Source organism: Notechis scutatus, chromosome 1 (assembly GCF_049901735.1).
Source record: "Notechis scutatus isolate UNSWTSFEM ecotype Mainland chromosome 1, rNotScu1.2, whole genome shotgun sequence".
Classification (NCBI taxonomy): Eukaryota; Metazoa; Chordata; class Lepidosauria; order Squamata; family Elapidae; genus Notechis; species Notechis scutatus.
In genome coordinates, this window is record NC_142009.1 from 7,208,134 (window position 1) to 7,226,795 (window position 18,662).

At 44.1% G+C, this 18,662-nt stretch overlaps 1 protein-coding gene across 10 annotated transcripts in view; it reads left to right on the forward strand.

Moving 5' to 3' along the window:
• Positions 1-18,662, forward strand: part of BCAS3 (BCAS3 microtubule associated cell migration factor) — a 624,015-nt gene that overhangs the window by 168,085 nt on the left and 437,268 nt on the right. For all 10 annotated transcript variants that reach the window (XM_087956170.1, XM_087956184.1, XM_087956163.1 and 7 more), the window contains exon 14: positions 3,056-3,189. In XM_087956170.1, the coding sequence (XP_087812296.1) occupies positions 3,056-3,189 (134 nt within the window). The remainder of the gene's footprint in view (positions 1-3,055; positions 3,190-18,662) is intronic.

An 18,662-nucleotide genomic window follows, 5' to 3' on the forward strand; every position in this document is an offset into this window, starting at 1 on the left:
GAAATAATTTGACATTGATATTATATCATTCAGTTGTAATATTTTAGTTGTAAAACAGGTTTGGAATTGTCAGACATTCTCAAATTCTTCTGGCTAGAAATTTCCCCCTATTTTTAATCCTATTTTGAAGGACATCGAATGTCCTGTCCCCAAAATGTTTTTCACCGGGTTTTCTGTCACTTTGCTTAAGTCAAAGCTAAACTTGTGCCCATATGAACATGATCTTTTTTAAAAAAATAAAAATAAAATAAAATTTGAAGAACTCAAACGCCTGCCTGGTGGGTGGCATTCCAGCAAGGCGGCCCTGGAGAGGGTGCAGTTTTTAAATGGCCTGCCAAACTCAGCGTGAAGCACTTTGCAAATGGAAAGTTAATGCCCAGACAAACTTCCTATGGTTTACCAACGGGTAAAAAGAAGCTGCACATCTTGGCAGAATCACCAAACCCCTTGGCAGTAATGAAGGAACATACTTCATTAACTGGTTGCATCGGTGTGTGGGTACGATGTGAGAATTATTCCCGGGCTAGCTCATTGCATAAAATTTCTACCGTCGGCCATTTACAAAGTCTCCACTTCATGTCTGTCCTTTCTTCATTGCCTGGTCCATCATGGAAAGCCTGCACTTTATAGAAGATTCTTAAGTATCGTTGTGAATTTTGGTATGGGTTGGAGAGGGCAGGTAATGTTCATAGAACACGGAACATAGAATAATAGAGTTGAAAGGGACCTTGGAGGTCTTCTAGTTCGATCCACTGCCCCACTGTTCGACCCATTTCAGACAAATTGTTGTCCAGTCTCGTTTTGAAATCCTCTAGTGATGGAGCACTCACAACTTCAGAAGGCAACTTCTGTTCCACTGGTTTATTGTTCCACTGTCAGGAAATATCTCCTTAGTTTTGCATGGGTTCTCTCCTTGATTAGTTTCCATCCATTGTTTCCTGTCCTGCCTTCAGGTGCTTTGGAGAATAGTTTCATCCCCACTTCTTTGTAGGAGCCCTTCAGATATTGGAAGACTGCTATCCTGTCACCCCTGGTCCTTGGAAATTAACCAAGGAGTGAAGCAACCTAGAACTAAGGGGAAACTTCCTGACAGAACAATTAACCAGTCGTACAACTTGCCTCTAGAAGTTGTGGGTGCTTCAACACTGGAGGTTTTTAAGAAGAGATTGGACAACAATTTGTCTGAAGTGGTAGAAGATTTCCTGCCTGAGCAGGGGGGTTGGACTAGAAGACCTTCAAGGTACCTTCCAATTCTATTATATGGTTACTTTTGAATAAACTTCCCTAACAGGCACTGCTATGCAGTGTTCCTCTGACTAACTTGCCTATCATGATGGATGTTATTGAGGAAGTTCTTGGATTTACTTCAAAAAACCCTTGGCTTCCATGGCTGTGGCTTTTTCAACTGGAGTTTATGGGAGCTGTAGTCCAAGTTCGTCTGAAGACATCCAGCTGTCCTTGCTCAGGTAGCCTGGAGATGTGCTTCCAAGCTATGATTCTTTAAAAAAAAAAAGTCAGTCTTGGCTGCAGGATGGAGCTGTACAGGACTCTGGCCAATAAATCATCTACAAAGCTTTCTGTGTTTGCAGCTTTCACATTTTATGAAAGTCTAATGGGTGTGCTATTTCTTCTCTTGTACTCCCACTTCATTCCCTTCACAAAAGAAGTGAGGCCTGCGAGCTTTAAATCAGCTTTATTAGGGTGTTTTCCCCCCCAGCATTCTTTTACTGGGGAGAAGCTCATTTAACATAATGGCTCTTAACTTCTGAGTAAAATATACATCATAAATGAGATGAAGGGAAGGATCTCTCCTTCGAGCAAGTTGAGCAGAAGATAATGGCAATGTGCACGTAGCTCCTGATTTCCAACGATTTGCAAACAAAGGAGGTTTCTTGGTTATTCCCTCCATTGTTATATGCTGCAGAAAGTTCTCCTGAGGATACTCTACAGCCTTGACTTACAGCCGTTCTTTTAGTGACTGTTTGGTTACAACGGCACTGGAAAAAGTGACTTAGGACTATTTTCCCACTGCAACCGTTGCAGCATGGTCAAAATTCAAATGCTTGACAACTGTCATGTATGTAAGGGTTGCAATGTCCCGGGGTCGTGTGTTTATCTTTTGTGACCTTCTCACAAGCCAAGTCAAAAGGGAAGACAGATTGGGGGGTGGGGAGATGTTGAGACTCTAGAAAGAGTGCAGAGAAGAGCAACAAAGAGGATTAGGGGACTGGAGGCTAAAACATACAAAGAACGGTTGCAGGAACTGGGCACGGCTAGTTTAATGAAAACAAGGACAAAGGGTGACATGATAGCAATGCTCCAATTTCTCAGGGTTGCCATAAAGAAGAGGGGGGGGTCAAGCTATTTTCCAAAACACCAGAAGGCAGAACAAAGTAACCAAGGAGAGAAGCAACCTAGAACTAAAGAGAAATTTCCTGACAGTAAGAACAATTAAAAAGTGGAGTGACTTGCCTCCAGAAGTAGTGAGAGTGCTCCAACACTGGAGGTTTTTAAGAAGAGACTGGACCGCCACTTGTCTGAAATGGTATAGGGTTTCCTGCCTGAGCAAGGGGTTGGACTAGAAGACCTCCAAGCTCCCTTCCAACTCCTATTCTATTCTTTATTCTATTCTACCTCTACTCATTTCTGGTTTCACATGCCATTATTCTACTCAACTCTACTCTCTTAACAACCATGGTACTAACTGCAGTGATTTGCCTAACAGCTGTAGCAAGGAAGGTCATAAAGTGGGGCAAAATTCACTTAATGGCTTAGTCACCGAAATTTTTGTCTTCAATCGTGGTCATAAGCAGAGGACCACCTCCCATATGAACAATAGAATGATAATAACTTTTCAATACCATATTATATATAAAAATAACCTCGTGCCAATGATTTGAAAGTAGATTTTTGTTCATGTTCCTTTTTTTTTTCCAGACATAGGAGAGAGATGGAACTGAACCCTACGTTCCTGGCATCTCACTCCACAACAACAAGGCCCACACCATGCTTTATCTCTCACGTGTTCCCCTTTCTCTCTTTATTTTCCCTTCAGGCATGCTCCTGGTCACGGCAGACACCCTGGGCCATGATTTCCACATCTTCAAAATCCTTACCCACCCCTGGTCATCTTCTCAAAGCGCCGTCCATCATTTGTACACATTACACCGCGGGGAGACTGAAGCCAAAGTAAGTTGACGAAGGGGGGAAGCAGGAGGCTCCTGTCTCAACTTGGCACGGCAATCGGAGATTCATCGTGGGTGTCCATGGAAACTGCTGGTCTTGCAGTCAAGTCAGAGGAAAGCCACTTAGCAAAGGTTCCTGTAAAAGATTTCATCTGCCTGTGGTTTTCTTTCTTTCTTTCTTTCTTTCTTTCTTTCTTTCTTTCTTTCTTTCTTTCTTTCTTTCTTTCTTTCTTTCTTTCTTTCTTTCTTTCTTTCTTTTCTTTCTTTCTTTCTTTCTTTCCTTCCTTCCTTCCTTCCTTCCTTCCTTTCCTTTCCTTCCTTTCCTTCCTTCCTTCCTTCCTTCCTTCTTTCTTTCTTTCTTTCCTTTCCTTTCTTTCTTTCTTTCTTTCTTTCTTTCTTTCTTTCTTTCTTTCTTTCTTTCTTCTTTCTTTCTTTCTTTCTTTCTTTCTTTCTTTCTTTCCTTCCTTCCTTCTTTCCTTCCTTCCTTCCTTCCTTCCTTTCCTTTCCTTTCCTTTCCTTCCCTTTCTTTCTTTCTTTCTTTCTTTCTTTCTTTCTTTCTTTCTTTCTTTCTTTCTTTCTTTCCTTCCTTCCTTCCTTCCTTCCTTCCCCTTCCTTCCTTCCTTCCTTCCTTCCTTCCTTTCTTTTCTTTCTTTCTTTCTTTCTTTCTTTCTTTCTTTCTTTCTTTCTTTCTTTCTTTCTTTCTTTCTTTCTTTTTTTGTTTTAAACAAGAGGATAAAAGGCGTTCAATCTTAAATGAAGGAGCCAACAGTTTGCCAAATGTTAAGAGCCATGGTGGCGCAATGGTTAGAGTGCAGTACTGCAGGCTAATTCTTGCTGCCTGCTGGCTGCCTGCAATTCAGCAGTTTGAATCTCACCGGGCTCAAGGTCGACACAGCTTTCCATCCTTTCTGAGATAGATAAAATGGGGACTCAGATTGGGGGCAAGCGGCTGACTATAAAAACCGCTTAGAGAGGGGCTGTAAAGCATTGTGAAGTGGTAAGTTATAGTCTATATAATACTATTGCAGGCAAACTCTGCCCATAGCCAGGAAGTTCGATCCTGGCTGGCCCAAGGTTGACTCAGCCTTCCATCCTTCCAAGGTTGGTAAAATGAGGGCCCAGATTGTTGGGGCGGCAATAGGCTGGCTCTGTAAACCGCTTAGAGAGGGCTGTAAAGCACTGGTCGAAGTGCGATTGCTATTAATTGAATTGGCTGGGCCCTTGAAGGACTAAAGAACAATGGAGCTAACTGGAACAAGGAAGAGAGTGCAAACTGTAGGTACAAAATCTGTGGAGGTTTTTTTTTTTTTTTTTTGGACAGCTTGACAGAAATTGACCAGCATCCTTGTATACAGATAGTCCTCGACTTATAGAAGTTTGTTTAGTGATCGTTCAAATTGACAATGGCACTGAAAAAAGGGACTTATGACTGTTTTTCACACTTACAACCATTGCAGCACCCTCGTGGTTACAGGATCAAAACCCAGATGCTTAGCAGCTGGTTCACATTTATAACTGTTGCTGTGTCCCTGTGTCCCTTTAGCGACCTTCTGACAAGCAGCATCAGTGGGGAAGCCAGTGGTAACTTCACAACAGCAACAATTCACTTAACAACTGTGTGAAGAAAGATCGTAAAATGTGGGCAAAACTCATTTAACACATGTCTCGCTTAGCAACATCAATTGTGGGCACAATTGTGGTCATACATTGAGGACTACAGGTAGTCCTCAACTTAACATTCATTCGTTTAGTAACCATTTGAAGTTAATGTGCAACTGAAAAAAGCGACTTGATTCCTCATACTTAGCCCTGCTGGCCCAGGGCTAAAGTGCAGTATTGCAGGCTAACTTTGCTGACTGCCAGCAGTTCGATCTTGACTAGTTCAAGGTTGACTCAGCCCTCCATCCTTCCAAGGTTGGTAAAATGAGGGCCCAGATTGTTGGGGGAAGATGCTGACTCTGTCAACCAGCCAGAGAGGGCTATAAAATTTTGTGAAGTGGTATATAAGTCTAAGGGCTATTGCTATTATGACCACTGCATCATCTTCACAGTCACATGATCAAAATTTGGGTGCTTGGCAACTGGCTTGTATTTGTGATGGTTGCAACATCCCAAGGTCATGTGATCTCCATTTGCATCTTTCCGCAGCCGGCTTCTGACAGGCAAAATCAATAGGAATAGCTGGATTTGCTTAACAAACATGTGAATCACTTAATAACTGCAATCATTTGCTTAAAAACTCTGGCAAAAAAGGTGATAAAATCAAACTTGACTCACTTAATAACTGCCTTGCTTAGCACTGGAAATTCTGGTCCCAATTGTGGTCATAATCCGAGGATTACAAATAGCTAAGACCCTTAATAGCACCCTATACTTTGTACAAAAGTAGGCAGAGATTAAATATTTGAAGGAAAAACATGGAGGGAATAACACAATGGGAAGGGACCTTGGAGGTCTTCTAGTCCAACCCCTTGCTCAAGTAGGAGATCTTGTACCATTCCAAGCAAATGGTTGTCCAGTCTCTTCTTAAAAACCTCCAGTGTAGGAGCATTTACAACTTCTGGAAGCAACTTTTTCCACTGATTAATTGTTCCCACTGTCAGAAAAGTTCTCCTTATTTCCAGGTTGAATCTCTCCTTGTTCAGTTTCCATCCGTTGCTTCTTGCCCTGCCTTCTGGTGCTTTGGAGAATAGCTTGACTCCCTCTTCTTTGGGGCAGCCCCTGAGATATCAGACCACTGTCATCATGTCACCCCTAGTGCTACTGTAACCCCTTACTGCTTCTATCATACATTGCAATCTATACAAACCTCTCTGGGAGTTAAGCCACGCTGAGAGCATGCTAATTGCATTTCTGAAGATTGCACTTCAGAAGTGCATTAATAATTTTCTTCTCTGTTATAAACCATCTTCGAGTTTCCTTAGCCTTATGTTCTTTCCATAAGTTGGAATTTTAATTCCCATAACCTGTGGGCAGCACAATGTTTGACCAGCTGGAAGGAAGCTGGTATAACTTAAAGTTGTACAGAAGAGTTTTTTGTTTCAGAATTCAGTCCTAAAATACCCACTTGGAGGGGTTGAAAGCACTTCGTGCTTTATTATATAACATTTTATTTTGTTTCGTTTTGCTGACCAAGACAATCCAATGGAATGGAATGGAATGGAATGGAATGGAATAGAATACAGTACAGTACAGTACAGTACAGTATAGTACAGTACAGTACAAAACAGTTGGAAGGGATCTTGTAGGTCATCCAGTCCAACCCCCTGTTCAAGCAGGAGACCTTTTCTGACAAGTGGCTATCCAGTCTTTTCTTGAAAGCCTCCAGTGATGAAGCATCCACAACTTCTGAAGTTTTATCGTATTATTATATTCTGATTTCCACTTGGAGGTTTGTGTCCTCAGGGTCACCTGATGTTTGCAGACTACAGGAACCATTTGTGCTTCAGTTTGAGGTACAGACAATAGAGATTCATCCCCAACAGCTTGCGCATGTGTAAAGGGACACAAGGCAGGAAACATTCTGCAGCCAAGAAGGCTCCATATCCATTTGCACCCCTCAGGTGACCCTGAGGACACAGACAAACCTCCAAGCGGCCTCAACGACTCACTAAAAAGAACGCAAATGACAAGCTGTCTGCAAGGAGTATAAATCCTTCCCTTCCCCACCATCCAGTCAGAGACAAAGAAGCTTCTTAGATGAGAAGCAAAAGTCTTCAAAGAAAAAAAGAAAGTCCAGTTGCCTTTTGGATGTTAGCTTGTTTATCTGAGTTGATAGTTCCTTGACTGAGATGCATTTACTTCTTGATAGTTGGTGTAGTATCAATCTCTGCTTATCTGGGTGTTGGTTGCTGGTGAAATGACAGAGTAAGCCACTAATATATAAAAAGAGAGCAAACCCCACTCCCTTGTAACCCTGACAATGTTTCCGTGTTGGGTCATGAAACGTCTGCAAGAAAACAACCGAGCTCAGAGAGCACTAAGGACCCCACAATTCTCCTCCTCTTCCTCCTCCCCTCTTCTGGCACTGATGATGTTACCTAGTTGGGTCATGAAACGTCTGCAAGAAAACAACCGAGCTCAGAGAGCACTAAGGACCCCACAATTCTCTTCCTCTTCCTCCTCCCCTCTTCTGGCACTGATGATGTTACCTAGTTGGGTCATGAAACGTCTGCAAGAAAACAACCAAGCTCAGAGGGTATCAAGGAAAGCCTTTGAAAATGCTAGATTTGGGTGTGACCTCTTATATGAACAGTTACCTTAAAAAAAACACCTAGTTTATTGTTAGTGTTTGGCTTGGCTACCGCAACTTTCTTTTTGTGATGTTGGTCGAGTCATTATAGTTAACCGTGGCCAGTCAGGAACTTTTAGTGAACATCACTGTAAGGTCACTTCCGGCAAACAAAGTCAACTGAGGTTGCCTGTGAACAAGACAACGCATGTCTGAAGGAAGGATGAAAAATCAACAAGGGGAAGGGAGATTTATTGGCCTGGGTTGACAAAAGTTATGGGTGGGTTTGGCTTGGTTCTAATTTATTTAAATCTATGCAATTTTAAGCTGGCTCCAACTCTGGAGCAGAAAGCAAGCTTCATAACCATAACAGAGACAAACAATGGAATCAAAAATGTCTGAACTGCTCTAAAATAAAAATAAATTAAAAAAAATAACCCAGCCAGGTTGGCACCCTTGGGCACTAAGCATCGCCTGGGTTTTACAGCCCCTTGACATCCCGAAGCCGACTGAGAGAAAGGCCAAATTGGTGGTTGGAGTTGCCAAGGCTACCCTATCATTTTGAACATTTCCGTAATTGCACGGATGTGTTTTTAGCTCTTGCATGTTACAGAGGTACCTATATTTCAGCAGTGAGAAAAACAATGTCTGGAGAATCCTTTGTTCCCCAAAACTGCTTGCGTAAATTGCTCTTTGTTGTTGGAGGATTTTTTTTTTTTAGGGTGTGTGTTCAGTCTGCAACCCCTTAGTTATCAGCCCTGGATTTTTCACGTTCCACAGCCTATAATCCTTAGCTCTTCAAAGACGGATGTTATTTTAATTTCCATTTCTACTCAAGAATTAGGATTAGCACCATGTTACAAAGCCTTGGTAAGGCCACACTTGGAATGCTGCATTCCAGTTTTCATCACCACAATATGAAAAAGATGTTGAGACTCTGGAAAGAGCTCAGAGAAGAGCAAGCAAGAAGGCCTAGGGGACTGGAGGCTGGAACAGTTGCAGGAGTTGGGGATGAATGAAGGGATGCCGTGGCTCAATGACTAAGATGCTGAGCTTGTTGATCAGAAAGGTCAGCAGTTTGGAGGTTCAAATCCCTAGCACCATGTAACAGACTGAGCTCCCGTTACTTGTCCCAGCTTCTGCCAACCTAGCATTTCAAAAGCACATTAAAAAAAAATGCAAGTAGAAAAACAGGGACCTTTTTGGTGGGAAGGGTGCGCCGTTGCTGCGTTTAGTCATGCCGGCCACATGACCACGGAGACGTCTTCGGACAGCGCTGGCTCTTTGGCTTTGTAACGGAGATGAGCCCACTGACCCCTAGAGCCGGAAACGACTAGCACGGATGTGCGAAGGGAACCTTTACCTTTTAGTCTAATGAAGAGAAGGACTAGAGGAGACATGACAACATTCTTCCATATTTAAGGGGCTGCAGTAGAAAAAAGGGGGTTAACCTATTGTCCAAAGCATCTGAAGGCAGGACAAGAAAGAATGGATGGAAATTAATCAAGGAGAGAAGCAACCTAGAACTAAGGAGAAATTTCCTCACGGTGAGAACAACTAACCAGTGGAACGGCTTGCCTCCAGAACTTGAGGGTGCTCCATCACTGGTGATTTTTAAGAAGAGATTGGACAGCCACTTGTCTGAAATGTTATAGGATCTCTTGCTTAGGCAAGATGTTGGACTAGAATGATCTCCAAGGTTCCTTCCAATTCTGTTATTCTATCAAATTACTTTCTCCCCCTCTTCCCCAATACACACAAACATGCGCACAACCCAAACTCACCAGTCCTTGTTTCTTCTCAAAGCTAGCACTGTTCTCCTTTATCCAACAGAAAAAAAGGTAGTTTTCCACGTTACATAGAATTTTGGAGGTCATTGACGCTCTCTGAGCTTGGTAGTTTTCTTGCAGACATTTCATAACTAGGTAACATCATGGGTGCTGGAAGGGAGTTGGGATGCATTAGGCCTTTTCTTTCCCTAGCACAGTTTCATCAGAGATAAGTTTCAGTTGACTTATATCTTTTAAGAAAAGGTATTGAGACCAGTTTTAGATATGCATTCAGCAGCGTTTCTCAGCCATGGCTGTTTTAAGAAAGGTGGACTTCAACTCCCAGAATTCCCCAGCCAGCATGGAGTTAAACTGTCCAAGCTTCAGAAACATTGGTAGAGAGCCTTAAGTGGGGGGACGAACCAGAAGTGAGATGGGGATGACTCCCGATTCTGTCCTGTTGCGTTTTATTGGGAGCTGCTTCACTCCAGGCCAGGATGGTCAGCGCTGATGCTGAGGGTTGAACCCAGGATCTCCTCTGGGCTGCCATCTGAAAGCACCTTGAAAACTTTTATTTTACATCAGGAAAAAAACTAGAGAAATGCAGCTAGAGCAGGGGTATCCAACTGGATTACTCCGAGGGCCAAGTCAGCATTGTAGTACTCCTGCCGGGGGGCAGGTGGGGTGGTGGTGGTGAGATGAGACGGACACCTCCTGCAGCACCCTACCAGGAATGGGGGGCATCCATGCCCCCCTACCCTGTTTTGAACAGCAGGAGGCCGTCCAGGCCAAAAATGCCCCCCACCCTATTTTGGCTGCCAGAGGCACCGCGGGACAGTCCTTCGCTATTTCCAGGCCGGCCCCATGGGCCAGATTTAAGCACCCCATGGTAAAGGTGGTATTCAGCAGGTTCTGACCGGTTCTGGAGAACCGGTAGCGGAAATTTTGAGTCGTTCAGAGAACTGGCAAATCCCGCCTCCTCTGACTGGCCCCGCCCCCATCTATTCTCCGCCTCTTGAGTCCCAGCTGATTGGCTGGGTCTCCTTTGGTTGCCCTGCACAGGAGAACGGAGTTGGAAAGCAGGCTAGTGGGGCGGGGAGGGAATGGGGATTTTGCAGTATCCTTCCCCTGCCAGGCCCACCAAGCCACACGCACCAAGCCAAGTCATGCCCATCAAGCCACGCCCACAGAACCGGTAGTAAAAAAATTTGAATCCCACCACTGCCCCAAAGGCCTTGAGTTTGACACCCCGGAGCTAGAGACTGAGCGGAAATGAGACATCCCTGTCGCTTTTGAGTGACTGAGGCCAGTGGGAAGTCCGTGGGCTTGGATGAAGCCCCTGAACCACTCGTTGATATTTTCATGCTTTTATTTATTTAATTGTTTGCCTATATATTTGAGATAGGGCTAGGCGACGCTGTCCCTCCGCCCCCATATAACCCATTCGCCGTGCCAGCAAATCAATCTCCCCAGCCTTGCTTTGGTGCTACAGGTCCGTTAGTCCGTCTCTTCTTCCCTTGGGTGTCGTCTTTCTTGTAATTGACATGGGAATAAAATTTTAAATAGTGGTTCCTCAGTGTACTCAGGATTGTGTTACTCAATCGGTCTGTGATTACCCAAGTGTATGTTTTCACTGATATTTAACGGAAAAGGTGGTTCTAAAATAGGCAGAGCCATTTGGGCCAAGGCGCGTCTTCGGTAACATAGAAAAAAGCCGGACAATTTAAAAATAAACATTTCCCGAATTCTTGATAGCTGATGCACAGGGTGGTGGTTTTTTTGTTTGTTGTTGTTGTTATTCCCCCCCATTCCCGAATTAAAAAGGAAGTACTTACACCTGAAAATATCAGTTGCGGCCCTGAGCTAAATTTTTTCGCAGCGTTTCAGAGGGACTAGGCTGAGAGCATCAGTAAATTGCATCCCTTGACCTGGGTTGGGCATTGTGTCATCGGAAGCCAGCTATTCCTGAGTGCACTAGAAAAGAAAAGGGCTCTACTGCTAGGCTTTACAGATGACTGCTCTTAGACCCAGAGAAGATTACCTGAAATAGTGACATCTAGAACCAAGCCTCCACAAGGTCAGCCAGAGAACATCAGCTGTCGTTCTGGCTATTTTGCAGAACATGTATAAAGTCAAAACCCCCAGACACCCATTGACCTGAGTAGTTCATAGTCTGGGGCAGATGCAAAGGTTGTGGGTTTTATAGGTGTTGACGCAGGTGGGAAAGGGTGGGATTTCAGCTGTCACTAAAGCCAATTTGAGTTTTTCAACCTCCCTGAGGACATTCCAGAGTCCAGCTCTGTGCCCCTTTTTTAAATGTTTGCTTGATTTATTTCTTTATATCCTGACTTTATTGTTCTTACAAATAACTCAAAGTGGCAAACATACCCAACACATTTTCCTCCTGTTTTCCCAAACAACAGCAACCGTGTGAGGTAGGTTGGCTGAGAGAGAAGGACTGGCTTTCATGCCTAAGGCAGGACTAGAACTCACTGTCAAAGTCTCCCAAAGTCACTCAACCAGCTTTCATGCCTAAGGTGGGACTAGAACTCCATGTGATTGGTCCAAAGTCACCCAGTTGGCTTTCATGGCTAAGGCGGGACTAGAATTCATCATCTCCTGGTTATTGGTCCAAAGTCACCCAGGCAGCTTTCATGGCTAAGACAGGACTAAAACTCATGATCTCTTGCTTTTTTAAAATTTATTTATTTGTCAAGCAAGTATTAGATAACAGTATAAGTATAAGCATGGTTATGAATACATGAAATGGATACGAATAAGAAAAAAGAAACAATAGGACAGGGATGGTAGGCACATTGGTGCACTTATGCACGCCCCCTACAGACCTCTTAGGAAAGGGGTGAGGTCAATAGTAGACAGTCTAAGGTTAAAGTTTTTGGGGTTTGGGGAAGAAACCACAGAGTATTCCGGACATTGACCACTCTGTAGCTGAAGTCGTATTTCCTGCAATCAAGTTTGATGCGGTTTACCTTGAGTTTGTATCTATTGTGTGCTCTTGTATTGTTATGGTTGAAGCTGAAGTATTCATTGACAGGTAGGACATTGCAATGTATAATTTTATGTACTATACTTAGATTGGACCGAAGGCGGCGTAGTTCTAGGTTGTCCAGGTCTAAAATTTCAAGTCTGGTGGCATAAGGTATTCTGCTACGAGTAGAAGAGTGGAAATATTTCTCGTGAAATATTTCTGGACTTTCTCGACTGTATTAATATCCGTTATGTAATGTGGATTCCAGACTGATGAGCTGTATTCAAGTATTGTTCTAGCAAATATTTTGTATGCTCTAGTTAGTAGTGTGATATTACCGGAGAAAAAACTATGCAGGATTAGGTTAAAAACTCTTAATGCCTTTTTGGCTATGTAGTTACAGTGGGCTCTAGCCTAGTGGTTTAACGACTAGCTCAAACTAGTTTTCTTTCAGGTAAACCTGATACTTCCAACACTTTCTGTCTTTATTCAATCGAATCAGGTATGTGTACGTAAAAAAAAATTGTGCGTCCAAAAAGAAAATAACCAATCATGTTATCAAAGGTGGTTTTATGTTCTGTAGGTGTCTTCTGCTGTGTAAAATCTAAGGAGGAGGAACATTTGGATTCTGAAGTGTAGATGAATTTGTAAAGGCTTTTTTTTTTTTTTAGTAAACCGACTCTCCATCACTGTGTTATCAGAAGCTGACATTTCTAGAACAGTTTACAAATCAGGCAGAGGGATGAAATTCCAAACGGGCTACTTTTCTCACTACTGTGCTTCTCAGGTTTGTTTATGGACACAGGACGTCTCTCTTCATTTCGGAGCTGGCAGGTTTGATGCTCTCACACACAGACACCCTTCAACATAATGAAATCAGAGAGAGGCCAAATTAAAAAAAAATGAAATGGGGGAATAAAGTAAAGAAGAAAAGTAGCCATGGGTAGGAAAAGTGCAGTTTTCTAGCTCTGGAAATAAAACCTTGAAAAGTGGGGACCGACCTGTCTTGGCCTTCCTGCACAGGGAGGTACATAAATGATAACACATTTATGTAAGGTAATAAAGCCTTTTCTGTTGGGTTTTGAGACCCCAATTTATGAGGAGGGGGAAGAGACTTTGTAAACCTGGTCCTTCTGGAAATTCTAGGGAAAGGAAGGGGCCAGAGGTTGGTTCCCAGTTGGGAATAGAACCAAATCAATTTGATGTAGTGATTTGATGAGTTCTAGTCCAACCTTAGGCATGACAGCTGAATGGGTGAGGTTGGCCAATCACCAGAAGATTCTGAGTTCTGGTCCCGCTTTAGACGTGAAAGCCAGCTGGGTGACTTTGGGCCAATCACCAGGAGATGGTGAGTTCTAGTCCTGCCTTAGGCATGAAAGCCAGCTGGGTGATTTTCAGCTGGGAGTTCTAGTCCCACCTTAGGCATGAAAGCCAGCTGGGTGATTTTCAGCCAATCACCAGGAAGACTGGGAGTTCTAGTCCCGCCTTAGGCATGAAAGCCGGCTGGGTGATTTTCAGCCAATCACCAGGAAGACTGGGAGTTCTAGTCCCGCCTTAGGCATGAAAGCCAGCTGGGTGATTTTCAGCCAATCACCAGGAAGACTGGGAGTTCTAGTCCCGCCTTAGGCATGAAAGCCAGCTGGGTGATTTTCAGCCAATCACCAGGAAGACTGGCAGTTCTAGTCCCGCCTTAGGCATGAAAGCTGGCTGGGTGACTTTAGGCCAGTCTCCTTCTCATTTCAACCCACCTCACGGGGTTGTTGTTATGGGGAAAAGAAGGGGAAGAAGACGTGTTGGCTAGATTCCCATCCTTGAAATATTTGTAAGAATAATAAAGGTGGGATACATATCTGATGAACAAATAAACAATTGCCGTATTCTGCTTCCACAAGGTGAAATAGACGTTAGAGGTGTTCAGTATTCGATAACCCTTTGGGACTCCAGTGACTGGTGTGACCTGCCTAAAGCCCATTGGCTTTTGGGGTTGATCTCGGTAACATTGGCATGCAATTTTATTTCATTGACTTGGTAGCATCTTAAAATATAAAAATAATAGTTAAAAGCAAAACAAATAAACCAATTAAGGAGAATATTTGTAGGGTTGAACTGTCGGGTCCTTGGTGCTCTCTGGGGTTGGTTGTTTTCTTGCAGATGTTTGATGACCCAACTAGGGAACATTATCAGTGCTTGGGGAGGTTGGGGGGAAGGAGGAGGAGAATTGTGGAGTCCTTGTTGCTCTCTGAGCTGGGGTTTTTTCATGATCCAAACTAGGTTAAGTGCAGCACTGCAGGGAGGACTGATGATGTTACCTAATTTGGGTCATGAAACGCCTGTCAAAAAACAACCCAGCTCAGAGAGCACCAAGGTCTCCTCAAATTCAAAAAACAAAAACAAACAAACAAATAAACTCAAAGAGCAGCTTCGATGGACCTGCAGGTCTTTTTCAGCCATTGGTTTTCATACATTTCTATGAAGAGTATGATTAAGATCCTCGGAGGGAAAAAAAATCCTAAGCAGTCCCCAAATAGCCATACCTAGGGGGAAAAAAGGATGAAAAGAAATTCCTTTCGATCTTGAAAAGCATTCACGCCATTTAATGCAGTATCTCAGGAAACATCACAGGGCTTCAGAAAACGTTCCTGCCTTGTTCAAATATTAGTCTTCTTTCTGGAAATCGGAATTGCTGGACGGTCAGCGGAGTTCAATCGTCATTACTGTGCTCTGACTGGAGCAGGAAGCTGTGAGGAGCTGGGCTCCCAGCGCCTAAATTAGTGTGATTTGGCCCAAACCCTGGGAAGAATCAGAAGCTGACATGAGCTCAACAAGTATTCAGGGTAGCGGGATTCTCTGTACTTGAGCCCTACCACTAAACAAATACTGAAAAGAGTTTGATGTTGACAAAACCCAATCTGGTCTTGATTGGAGATCTAACAGCCAACGGCACCGCCTTCTACGGTTCTTCACAAACACCTTTGGAGGCTGTGGAAAATATTGATTTGGTTCTGGAAAATTTCCTTTACTTCCAACTGCTCCCAGATGCGGAACAGCAGCCAGGCACCAAGGAACCTGTCCAAAAGAAATACCAAATTGGTCACACCAGGGATGCTGTTTGGAATCCAAAGGCTGGCTGGCTTGTTGGTGTAAGCAAGAGTTCTTCGAAACTCTAAAAATAGAGCCAGTCTGATCTAGTGCAGGGATCTCCCAACCTCTGGGCCGTGGATTGGTATCGGGCCGTGGCCTGTTGGAAACCGGGCCGTACAAGCAACGGGTGAGAGAGCAAAGCTTTATCTGTGCATGCATGGGATTTAGGTTGCGCATGAAACCATGTCCCCCTCCCGGGGTCTGTGGAAAAGTTTGAACCAATCCCCAGGCAACTGTGAGTTCTAGTCCCTCCTTAGGCATGGGAGCTAGCAAGGTGTCTTTGAACCTATCACCAGGAGACTGTGAGTTCTAGTCCCTCCTTAGGCTTGGAAGCTAGCAAGGTGTCTTTGAACCTATCACCAGGAGACTGTGAGTTCTAGTCCCTCCTTAGGCATGGAAGCTAGCAAGGTGTCTTTGAACCAATCACCAGGAGACTGTGAGTTCTAGTCCCTCCTTAGGCATGGGAGCTAGCAAGGTGTCTTTGAACCAATCACCAGGAGACTGTGAGTTCTAGTCCCTCCTTAGGCATGGGAGCTAGCAAGGTGTCTTTGAACCAATCACCAGGAGACTGTGAGTTCTAGTCCCTCCTTAGGCATGGAAGGTAGCAAGGTGTCTTTGAACCAATCACCAGGAGACTGTGAGTTCTAGTCCCTCCTTAGGCATGGGAGCTAGCAAGGTGTCTTTGAACCAATCACCAGGAGACTGTGAGTTCTAGTCCCTCCTTAGGCATGGGAGCTAGCAAGGTGTCTGAACCAATCACCAGGAGACTGTGAGTTCTAGTCCCTCCTTAGGAATGGAAGCTAGCAAGGTGTCTGAACCAATCACCAGGAGACTGTGAGTTCTAGTCCCTCCTTAGGCATGGGAGCTAGCAAGGTGTCTGAACCAATCACCAGGAGACTGTGAGTTCTAGTCCCTCCTTAGGCATGGAAGCTAGCAAGGTGTCTTTGAACCAATCACCAGGAGACTGTGAGTTCTAGTCCCTCCTTAGGCATGGGAGCTAGCAAGGTGTCTGAACCAATCACCAGGAGACTGTGAGTTCTAGTCCCTCCTTAGGCATGGGAGCTAGCAAGGTGTCTTTGAACCAATCACCAGGAGACTGTGAGTTCTAGTCCCTCCTTAGGCATGGGAGCTAGCAAGGTGTCTGAACCAATCACCAGGAGACTGTGAGTTCTAGTCCCTCCTTAGGCATGGAAGGTAGCAAGGTGTCTTTGAACCAATCACCAGGAGACTGTGAGTTCTAGTCCCTCCTTAGGCATGGGAGCTAGCAAGGTGTCTTTGAACCAATCACCAGGATTGAACCAATCACCAGGAGACTGAGTTCTAGTCCCTCCTTAGGCATGGGATCTAGCAAGGTGTCTTTGAACCAATCACCAGGAGACTGTGAGTTCTAGTCCCTCCTTAGGCATGGGAGCTGGATGGATGACTTTGGGGCCAATCACCAGGAGACTGTGAGTTCTAGTCCTGCCTTAGCCATGAAAACTGGCAAGGAGTAGTTAGGCCCCATCAAAAACAATTCAGATATCTGATACAGCTGGTCCCGAAGTGTCAAGTCCTGGCATATAAAACTTTCTCATTGAAAGAAGTTTGAAACTGAAGACATTGGAATCTGAGTTCTTCCGAATGGAAAACATATTATCCACAGGCTCAAAATATTACAATTAATGAATGACTCATACTTTGTCATACAAGGGCCGGACTACAGAATACAGTTGAGGCCTTCCTGAACTCAGATTCAAGAAGTTCACCATGGGATTGACTTAAAGTGGCCCCTTTCTTGACCACCAAGCCAGTTTTGCATTATCAAAATAAGATGATGGGTTTATAATTTGCATGTGAAGGTAAAGTTTCCCTGTCAGTCACGTCCGACTCTTAAGGCCCAGGGCTCATGTCCATTTCTTGGCTGAGGGAGCCAGCCTTGTCTGAAGACCTTTTCCATGGTCATGTGGTCAGTTGGATATATGGCAAAGGCACATGGAAGGCTGTTACCTTCCCACCAAAGTGGTACCATTTATCTACTTGCACTTGCATGCTTCCAAACTGTTAGGTGGGCAGGAGCTGGAGCGAGCGAGGGAACAGGAGCTCACCCGTTGCACGACATGTGGGACTCAAATCCGGGCAGTCAGCTTTTCAGTGTCTTTAATGCTGAGCCATCATGCCCCTTAACTTGCACATACCCAACGTTAGAATGAAATGTTGTTCATTTAATGAGAAATAAAATGGAACCAGTGTATCTCGCTCTAGCAGTGAAGAGCTCAGAGGGCCCAAATTTCTGCCTGTCCCATGTGATTGGATAGAGTCAGTGATGAAATGCTGGAAACTAAGAAATGGACTTCCTGTGTCACAGCACTGGAGCAGGATTTTCCCCCAGGGATCCAAATGTAAGTAAGCCCTTAAATCCTGACTGTTCCCCCAGAGCCTTGGGCTTGAGTGGTTGGCAGGCCCCTTATTGGATAGTTGCTCAGAATAACAAGAGTTGGAAGGGACCTTGGGGTTCTTCTCATCCACCCTTCTGCTGAAACAGGAGGTCCTACTATTCCAGACAAATAGCTGTCCATTCTCTCCTTGATGAGTTTTCACCCGTTGCTTCTTGTCCTTTCTGCCTATTTGGAGAATAGCTTGACTCCCTCTTCTTTGGGGCAGCCCCTGAGATATTGGAAGACTGCTATCATGTCACCCTGGATCCTTCTTTTCATCAAACTAGAGATACCCAATCCCAGCAACCTTTCTTCATATGTTTTAGCCTCCAGTCCCCTAATCATCTTCATGGCTTTTTTCTGCACTCTTTTCTAGAGTCTCAACATCTTTTTTTATATACAGTACATCGTGGCGATGAAAACTGGATGCAATATTCCAAGTGTGGCCTTACCAAGCTATTCCAAAGTGGTATTAACACTATCGGTGACATTTTTATTTTGTACCACTTGGTATAGCGTTGTTTTAAATTGTCTTATATGCTGTCCTGGATCACGAGAGAATAGATGATAAATAAATAGCCATTTGTTTAAGACACATCTTATCCGTCCTTCTGGTTCTTGATCTCCAACTGGGCAGGTCTTCAAACAGAAGAGGCCTTAGAAAAATGACTTCTGTGAAGTTTCGACATATGGCTGCCCAGGCTGTTCTCTTTGAAAATAATTAAAAGAGTGGTCAGATTCCTGCTCCTTCACCACCAAGGCCATTATCTGATGAGAAGACACAGCTGCTTCATCGCCTCCTTTCATAAGTCTTCAGAAGATAGTGGTTACGAAAATAACCATCATCAGATAGGGTTGCTTCAAGATCTGCTTGGCTCCAACCTCAAACTTGGGTTCACCTGACCAGACAATAAATCCATCCAGCCTGTTTGC